Source organism: Quercus suber, unplaced genomic scaffold (assembly GCF_002906115.3).
Source record: "Quercus suber isolate HL8 unplaced genomic scaffold, Cork oak 2.0 scaffold_223, whole genome shotgun sequence".
NCBI lineage: Eukaryota > Viridiplantae > Streptophyta > Magnoliopsida > Fagales > Fagaceae > Quercus > Quercus suber.
Genome location: NW_027069681.1, coordinates 174,016 through 184,028, shown reverse-complemented (window position 1 = coordinate 184,028; position 10,013 = coordinate 174,016). Strand labels below are relative to the sequence as shown.

At 38.2% G+C, this 10,013-nt stretch overlaps 1 protein-coding gene across 1 annotated transcript; it reads left to right on the top strand.

Moving 5' to 3' along the window:
* The first annotated feature begins 5,428 nt into the window (after positions 1–5,428).
* Positions 5,429–5,857, top strand: LOC136070283 (uncharacterized). The gene has a single exon (XM_065780036.1). The coding sequence runs from the start codon at positions 5,429–5,431 to the stop codon at positions 5,855–5,857; it is 429 nt and encodes a 142-aa protein (XP_065636108.1).
* The last annotated feature ends 4,156 nt before the right edge of the window (positions 5,858–10,013 follow it).

Below are 10,013 nucleotides of genomic sequence, written 5' to 3'. Positions count from 1 at the left end.
ATGTGCAATAGCTTGTTATTCATGATAGTATTCATTGATTAATAAAAGCATTGACTTGATTCTCAAAAAAAAAAAAAAAAAAAAATCTTAGGTATTAAGTTGCTTCTTGTTTTCTATTTAAACTCACCACTAAAATTATTTTTTTGCTATCAATAACAGCCGGTAACAATCTTCTATTTAGAATTTGTTGTAAAAGTATTGTGAAAAATATTGTGGATGTAACATTTCTTTCTCTCTTTTTTTGTTTGTTTTCATTTGATAAAAAAATATTACTTTATTTATTGGTTAATATTTTGGCTTAATTAAGTTAAAATTCAGGGGCCTTTTTTTTACTTAAAGCCTTAGGCGACTGTATCAATGACTTATACTATTGAGCCGGCACTGCATAAATAGTATCAAAAAATACAATTATAAATAATAGTAAAAATAAGATATAATTACAAATAAGCTAAAAATTTCACCTCATACCAAACGATCTCTAAGTTTTTTTTTCATCAATTGTGGTGTTAGTGGAATCCGTATCTTTTTGTCTTCTCATGCGGAATTGCAGATGTCCGTGCATGTATAATAATATTTACTAGTTTTGATATTTTTTTTAAATGAATAAATATTGATTTAAATTTTTTATTTTTTATCCATGAAGTAAGTGGACGACTTGACTCCAGAGCACTTTCCCTTCACCTAGCTACTAGCTTCAATGCTTTTATATCACTTTTCTTGACATATTTGTGGTGTCAATAGAACACAAGAAAACTATACATGCTCTTGATTCTTTCTTTTTTCTTTTTTCTTTTTTTTCTTTTTTTTTTTTTGAGAATCAACATGTTCTTGATTTTGAAAACACAAGAATTTTTTTTTTTAATATATATTCGTAGAAACAAATTTTGGAGAAAAAACAAAAATAGTTATCAAACATATTCTATGGTTTCTCTCTTTTAAAATTTCAAAACTTGATTAAAATTATTTTTAGAAATATTCTACAGGAAGCTAAACATGGCTGTCTTGGGCTGAATTGTTTATACAATTCTACTTTTAGGCCCATTATGTGATTTTGTTGGTGCGTCTTCACTTATATATTTTGTTTTTCCTTTTGGTTTATCCATACAATGCACAACTTAATCAAGAATTATATGTAAATTGTATAAAATAAAGGCAAATTTAATATATTAAGTGGGTGATTATATGCGAATAATATTTTCTTTTTTTATGAAATACAAAAAATTAGAATAGAATAACTAATCATATGTGGGTAACCAATAATCATTATAGTACTTTCTCAAAAAAAAAAATAATCATTATAGTAATTTTTTTTTTTTTTTGAGAAACAATCATTATAGTAATTAATACATAGAGTGACTTAATTGACAATTTTCATGTTTTTTTGTTCCTCAAACATGCATGCATGAAAATATCATCATATTTGAGCTAGAATATTAAATGCATAAAATAGAATTTTATCCTATAAACGTGAGAAATGTTTATTTGAATTCTATCCAATAAACACGACAATCAATAAAAGAAAAACTGTAATCATAAATGTAGTAACACTTATTACTAAGAGAGTGACACTCAAGACTCAAAACACTCACTTTGTATTCTCAGAGTCAGAAATACCGAGATAGTCAAATAGAGAAGAGAGATGAGGTGAAATTTGTGAGAGAGAGAGAGAGAGAGAGAGAGAGATTTGTGATTTTTGTTGTTGTTTGTTTTTAGGCTGGAATGATATTTGATCTCGGTGTGCAAGATTTTAAGTTAGAGTGTGCACAAATATTTTGAAGGGTAAATTAAACATATATAAAGTGAACCCCTGAACATTAAGTGAGGCCCCTTAAATATATATATATAATATATATATATATATATATATATATTTATATATATTATAATAATAATAGATAAGTAGTTAAGAGTAGGTAAGTGTGGTTAAAGACAGTGACACAACTAAGATTTGACTTTAAAAAGTAAATTTTAGGAACTAGGGTTATTCATGGGTTGATTTGGGGTGGGTTTGTGCCGAACTCGGAATCGACTCAACAACTTCTGGTGACAAGGCAACTGACCCACCGCCGACTACGCATGAGTTTGGAAATAAATATTATGAATGTTGTGATATAAGATAAAAAGTTACCATGGGTTCTTATATAAATTCCACGAGTTTTATAATAAGCTATGATATAAATAAATGTGGGGTTTAAGATAAATAATCATAACTTTCCATGGTCTTTTATATTAGTAACACAAATTCATAATTCTCCTTGGGCTTGATATATGTTTGCCATGAGCTTTGAAAAAATGAATAGTGTTACATAAAATAAATAATTACCACAGGATTTATAAGACAGATTCCATGGGCTTGTAATATTATAGTAATAGGTTTGAGAAATTAAAGCATTGTTCATCATTAGACTTTAAGTGAAATACTTATGATATAGTATTTTGCCAAGTATTGATAACCTTGGACTTTTTACTAAATAGTGTCAAGTAGCTAGTTTCGATTTTTAATAGTGCCAACGTAAACTGAGTTTTTGATATTACTATTGAGAATTGGGCTTTTGAAATATTGCAAAGCGTAAGTAGCCTTGGGCTTTAAAAAGAAGGGGATGTGTGCATTGGGCTCATAGGGCCGGTTTTAGGTTTAGCTAAATAATGATAATAAAATTGGATAAGATATGAGTTTTTGGGTTTTTTGTGATAGTTTATATCGTGGCCCAATTTAGATGATGAGATAGGAAATATTTATGGGCCAATGGGATTGGAAATATTCATGGAGGTTCAAAATAATTTATGGGTAATATTTTTGTATTTTTTGGTGAGTAAATAAATGTGATTAAATAGGATTGGGGCATGTGGTATGAGTGAAAGAATTGTACCTCAACATGTAGCAAGCTAAATATTTGTATCATTGTCTGTTGTTGACTTCAATATTTTCTTGTTGATTTAATTTTTATGGGTTTTTTTTTTTTTTGGGGGGCTTTTGTTCCATGTAGTCTATCTTTTTAAAAGCAAAATTTGCTACCAGCATGACATTGGATACAATAGAAAAAGAAGGATCTAAAAAGGTTCTTACTTGTGGGCTAGCTTATAATATTTTTCTAAATTAGATTTAGCAATCCAATTCCTATGTAAGTCTTCTTTCCTTAAATTCATTTTTATTTTACTTTTTTATGTTCAGAAATGAAAAATTAAGCCAAAATCCGAATTCAATATTTTTTTCATGTGTAATATTAATATGTATCCTTAATATACTCTTAGAACTTGTGAGGTACAGGAATTTAAATAAGATAATTGCGCCACATGTCATACCCATGGCCGAGGGGGCCATTATCATGCCAAAGGGGTCACACCCTCGGACAGTAAGGCCACATCAATGGCACGTTACTAAAGGAGGTCATACTGAAGAGAAAGAGTTTCGGAGAAGGGGTTAGCCCTGACATGACTGAGGGAATGGTGGCTGCCATCACATTTAATGCATCCTACCAAACCTCTTAGCTACATTTATGTGAAAAAGACCCTTGAATAGTGTTGCCACAACTTACAAGGTGTTTAGGAAGGTATCTGATGGGATAAGCACTCAAGTAGTGGCCTAGATGATTAACAAATGAAGGGCCAAAATCATCTAAAGGGAGCAATATAATGTAAGAGACCCCCCAGGGAGAGGGGATCAGAAAATCTATAGAGAAAATATTGTAGCACCAAGAACTGAAATTGTATCCGAGTCTAAAAGAACTATATTCAAGAACCACTCTCCTTGGACTTCGCCGAGGAAGGATTTCTTTGCATAGAGCTTGTCTTTCTTTGCTTTCTTATTATCTTCAATTCACTGTGCATGTTGCTTGATCCATTAAAGCCTAGTTTTTAAGCTCATTCTCTATAAATTCATTGTGTTGGGCTCTTTGGGCCTGAATCCTTCTACCTTTTGGACTCAGGAATCAAAACACCACCCTTACAATTGGCGCCGTCTGTGGTAAGAGCTTGAGCTTAGTGAGATCAACATCTAGTTATGGTAGGTTCGGGGTTCAACTAGGAGGAGTCTGTTGGTTCTCATTGTTAGGACCAATTTCTCAATCTTGAACGAAGAAGGGACCGCGAGGTCAGTGTGCACACCACGCAAACTAGTAGGAGCCAATCTTGAGGCGGGAGTTACATCTCTCATGAGGAGAATACCAGAAGCATGCAATTGGAGATTGACCGTCTCCTTAGGAGGCTACGCCGCGAGCAATGGAGAAGGACTCCCTTAGATTTTGACCTTTCTCCTAATGATGACGAAGATGGTTACTACAGGCCCAGGTCCAGGACTCCTCCCAGTGAGTCTTTTTCGTATGATAAGGACTGCCATTATAAGTGAAGGAGTAAGAGTTCTTCTTATAAAGGTCTGGGTAATGATGCTATGAGAACGGCTCTTAACCAGATCTCTAAATCACAGTTTACGCGTAGAATTAAGGGGGGAAATTTCCTCAGCAATTTACCCAGCCAACATTCACCATGCATAATGGCCAAACAGACCCTGTGGAGCACGTTAACCACTTCTACCAAAGAATGACTGTTCACTCCAAGAATGAGGCCTTGCTGTGCAAAGTGTTCCCATCCAATTTGGGGCCTATGACAATGAGATGGTTTGACGGCCTCAAAGAAGGTTATATTAGCTCCTTAAAGGAACTTACTAGGGTGTTTAAGGCTCATTTTGTGACTTGTAGTAGGGTTCCCCAACCCTTGGACTCCCTGCTATCTATGACCTTGCGAGAAGGGGAGACCTGGAAAACATATTCTGATAGGTACTAGGAGATGTTCAATGAGATAGATGGGAACTCTGATGACGTGGCTATAAGGACTTTCAAGGTCGGCTTACCCACCTAGCACGATCTGAGAAAGTCTGACTAGGAAACTAGTTAGGAATGTGCGTCAACTCATGGATTGTATTGATGAGTATAAGCAGGTCGAAGAGGACTAGCAGCAGGGAAAGGGGAAGGCTAAGGTGGTCCCTCAGGATAGAAGGGATCTCATTTCAGACAGGTACAATAACAACCAACCTCGGAGAGATTTTACGGGGCATTCTAGATCTACTACTACTCAGGTAGTCAGTACTATGTTCTGAGAGCCAGTACACCAAATCCTGAAAAAAATCAGGAATGAGCCATACTTTCAATGGCCAAACAGGATGAGGGGAGACCCCACAAAGTGCAACTAAAGTCTTCATAGCCAATACCACCAGGAACGAGGGCACATTATCGAGAATTATAGGACATTGTTGAGCCACTTGGAGTAATTAGTTAAGGCGAGAAAGTCGAAGCAATTCCTGTATCAACCCAACGAACAGGGTGGTCAGGTAGGGTCGGGGGCTCAAAGAGATGCTTTCGCAAGACCACCTTTAGGTATAATCAATGTCATTCTTGCTGCTCTGGGAAGGACTGGTTCTCAGCCATCCAGGGTGATGTCTGTAGCTCGATTATCTGTAGATGGCTCGTCCTTTGATCCGAAGAGGAGTAGAATGGAAGTCCGGCAGGCTTTGAACTTTTTGGGTGAGGATAAGGTTAGGACCTTGCAGCCATATGATGATGCCCTAGTGGTCACCCTCAAGATAGGTGGGTACGATGTGAAGAGAGTGTTGGTAGATCAAGGCAGCGGCACAGAGATCATGTACCCTGACCTATTTAAGGGATTGAAGCTGAGGTTCGAGGACCTAACCTGCTCTGATTCCCCTCTAATAGGGTTTGACGAGAAGATTATCTTTCCAAAAGGCCAAATCCGACTACCCATTCAAATAAGGACAAAGGTCATAAAGGTGAACTTCATCGTGGTAGATGCCTACTCCCCCTACACTGCTATTGTGGCAAGGCCTTGGCTTCATGCCTGCACCTAAATGTGAAGTATCTATCTGGGGATCGAGTTAAGGAGCTGGTGGGGAGCCAATCTATGGCCAAGCAATGCATGGTGGCCACGATTAGACATCAGACCGAGGGTGAGTCCTCAACCTTTACGAGGCAGGACTTATAGCAATCAGATGTGCCAGTGCTGTCCACAAAGGTAGAGGAAGAAGGGGAAAAATGCGAGCAATTGAAAAAAGTTGTCATTAGCGACAATGTGGAGAAGTTCTTTCAAGTCAGAGTTCAACTGCCTCCTTGGGAAAGGCAAGAGTTGATAGATTTTCTCAAAAACAATATTGACATATTTGCATGGAGCGCCTATGAAGCCCCTAGGGCAAATCCAGATTTCATTTGTCATCGCTTAAATGTCAATCCCTCTGCCATTCCCAAAAAGCAACCACCTCGGCGCTCATCTGGGGAGCATTCTGACGTTGTACTCAAGCTCAAGCAGGTTAGGGCCATAAAGGAGGTGTTTTACCTCAAGTGGCTAGCCAACACAATAGTGGTAAAAAAGAAAACTGGGAAGTGGCAAGTATGTGTAGACTTTACGGATTTAAATAAAGCTTGCCCAAAAGACCCTTTCCCCATGCTTGGATAGATCAATTGGTGGATGCAACTATAGGCCATACTCGGATAAGCTTTTTGGATGCCTTTCAGGGCTATCATTAGATATTGTTAGCTTTGGACGATTAGGAAAAGACTGTTTTTCTTACACTCACTAGGAATTACCACTACAAAATAATGCCCTTTGGATTGAAAATGCATGGTCAACCTACCAGAGGATGATGACCAGGATGTTTGAGCCTCAGTTGGGCAAAAATATTGAGATGTATATAAATGATATGGTGGTGAAGAGTAAAGTAGAGTCCGAGCATATAGATAAACTCGGGTATATTTTCAAGATACTGAGGAAATACAAATTGTGTCTTAATGCCGCTAAGTGTTCTTTCGGCATAGGCTCTAGCAAGTTTTGGGGTTATATGGTTACCTATAGAGCAATTAACAACCTACAGCCTCCTTGGAATCCCAAAGAGGTCCAGAAGTTAACAAGAATGACTACTACCTTGAATCGATTCATTTCTCGGTTAGCAGACAGGTGTAGGCCCTTCTTCCAGTTATTGCATAAGTGGAAGGGATTTGAATGGACAGAGGAATGTTCCTCGACCTTCCAAAAATTGAAGGAATATCTTTCTTGGCCACCTATTATGTCCAAACTCGAGGAGGAGGAGGTTCTATTTGCCTACATTGTTGTAGCCTCACACACGGTGAGTCTGGTGCTGATACGGGTTGACGATGGAGTATAGAGACCAGTTTATTATGTGAGTAAATCACTACATAAGGCAGAGGTTTGTTATTTACCCTTGGAGAAGACCATCTTGGTGGTAGTACATGCTACACGGAAGCTCCCACATTACTTCTAGGCTCACACTGTTGTGGTTCTAACCCAATTCCCTCTTCGACCACTACTTCAGAAAGTTGATTACACAAGGAGGATTGCAAAATGGGAACGATCCTAGGATCTTTCGATATCAAGAATATGCCTCTCACTTCTATAAAGGGTTAGGTTCTTACAGATTTGGTGACTGAGTTTGCCGAGCCTTCCCTAGAAGAAAATGGTGAAAGGCCGAATATGGATGGAAAATTAGTGGGGATGATGTCCTTGTAGGAACCTCTATCTTGGAAGGTGTACGTCGATGGTGCAACAAATCAAAGGGGATCAGGAGTGGGGCTAGTTGTAGTATCTCATGAAAGGATCATCATTGAGAAATTCTTAAGGCTGGGCTTCTCGACCACGAACAATGAGGCTAATTACGAGGCCTTGTTGGTGAGAATGACTACGGTTCAAAAAATGGGAGGAAGAACAGTGGAGATATTTTCAGATTCAAGGTTGGTCATAGGCCAAATAAAGGGAGAACTGGAAGCCAGGAATGTAAAAATGCAGGACTATTTGAAGCAAGTTAGGCACTTGCAGTCAAGGTTTGAATCTTTCTCCTTACAACAAATCCTAAAGAGCAGAAACACGCATGCTGATTCTTTTGCCACTCTTGCGACCTCCTCCGCAGAATTTACCTTGTGTTATCCTGGTTGAAGATCTATACAAGCCTACTGAGATGAGAGCGGGGATGGTCCTTATTCACCAAACCAGGGTGGGGCCTAGTTGGATGGATCCTATTGTACTATTTCTTAAGAATGACATCTTGCCCAAGGAGAAGGGCATGGCTGATAAAGTGTGAAGAAGAGCTCTTCGGTTCTGGTTGTCCGAGGATCAAAAGCTATACAAGGTCTCTTTTTCTGGGCCGTATTTGCTATGCATTCATCTTAAGGCAGTGGACCTACTCTTAGAGGAGCTACACGAAGGGATTTATGGAAGTCATACAGGGGGTAGGTCACTGTCTCACAGGGCCCTTACCCAATGGTATTGGTGGCCAAATATGCAAAAGGAAGCACATAAATACGTGAAGAAGTGTGACCAATGTCAGAGGCATGCCCCAAATATTCATTAACCAAGGGGTGTCCTCAATCCTTTGTGTAGCCCCTAGCCTTTTGCCTAGTGGGGCTTGGACATTGTAGGGCCCTTCCCAAAAGCAACAAGAAATAGGAGGTGGCTGTTGGTCGTCACTGATTATTTCACCAAGTGGGTTGAAGCTAAGCCTCTGTCAAATATTAGAGATATGGATGCCAAGAGATTTGTGTGGAAAAATATTTTCACTCGGTTTGGGATCCCTCACACCCTCGTCTTGGATAATGGTCTTCAATTTGATAACAAGGCCTTCAGGAGATATTGTTGTGATTTGGGAATTACGAATAGGTAGTCCACTCTGACTTATCCGCAAGGGAATGGACAGGCCGAGGCCATCAATAAAGTCATAGTGAGTGGACTCAAGAAGAGACTGGATGATACAAAGGGTAGATGGGTAAAAGAGCTGGCGCACGTCTTTTGGACGTATCAGATTACCCCTCGTAGGTCAACAAAGGAGACACCCTTTTCAATGACTTATGGAGCCAAGGCTGCGATTCCTCTGGAGATTGGATTTCCAACGTTGAGGACGAGCTTATTCACTCCAAACATTAATGACAACCTACTGGAAAGAAGTTTGGATATAACTAAAGAACGGAGAGAAAATTTCATGATTCAATTAGCATATTATCAGCAAAAGCTCAAATAGGGGTATGACTCAAGCATGAAGTTAAGACCATTAGCCCCAGGGAACTTGGTATTGAGAAGGGTTGTGGGTACTGCAAGAAACCTGGCATGAGGAAAGTTAGGGCCCAATTGGGAAGGTCAATACCATATCATCTCGGTAGCTAGAATAGGTGCATACATCCTAGAAGATCTAGACGAAAATGTTGTACCACACCCCTGGAATGTAAATAACTCGCGAAGGTATTATTATTAATGAAAGGAAAATCTGCCATGTTTTTGTTAGAGTTATGTGTCATCTTGACTACTTGTGTGGATATTAAATAGAACCTTGGTTATGTCTAGCTCCTCGGACCATATATCTTGGGTAAATTAATATTCATAATTACTTGTTTGGATATTAAACAGAACCTTGGTCATGTCTGATTCCTCAAACCACATACCTTAGGTAAATTAATATTCCTAATTATTTGTTTGGATATTAAACAGAATCTTGATCATGTTTGGCTCTTCGGACCACATGCCACGGGTAAATTAATATTCCTAATTACTTGTTTGGATATTAAATAGAATCTTGGCCATGTCTGGCTCCTTGGACTACATGCCTTGGGTAAATTAATATTCCTAATTACTCATGTGGATATTAAACAAAATCTTGATCATGTCTTGCTCCTCGAACCACATGCCTTAGGTAAATTAATATTCCTCATTACTTCTCTCAGTATTAAACATAATCTTGGTCATGCCTGGCTCTTCGGACCACATGCCTTGGGTAAATTAATACTTCCCATTATTTCTTTAAGTGTTAAACAGAACCTTGGTGATGTTGGGTCCCTTGAACCACATGCTTTAGGTAAATTAACACTTATAATTATACAAGCCTACTATGGAACGAAGTGCTAAGTGAAATTCTAAGTATGATGGCCTTCTTGGATTATATACCCTAGATAGACATGAACTTTACTATCATTTGAGGTTAAGAAGAAAATCTGGAAGTACATTTCATCATT

Bases quoted from the DNA above. Each gene is read 5' to 3' on its own strand.
- LOC136070283 (XM_065780036.1), top strand. From the start codon at position 5,429: ATGTCTGTAGCTCGATTATCTGTAGATGGCTCGTCCTTTGATCCGAAG.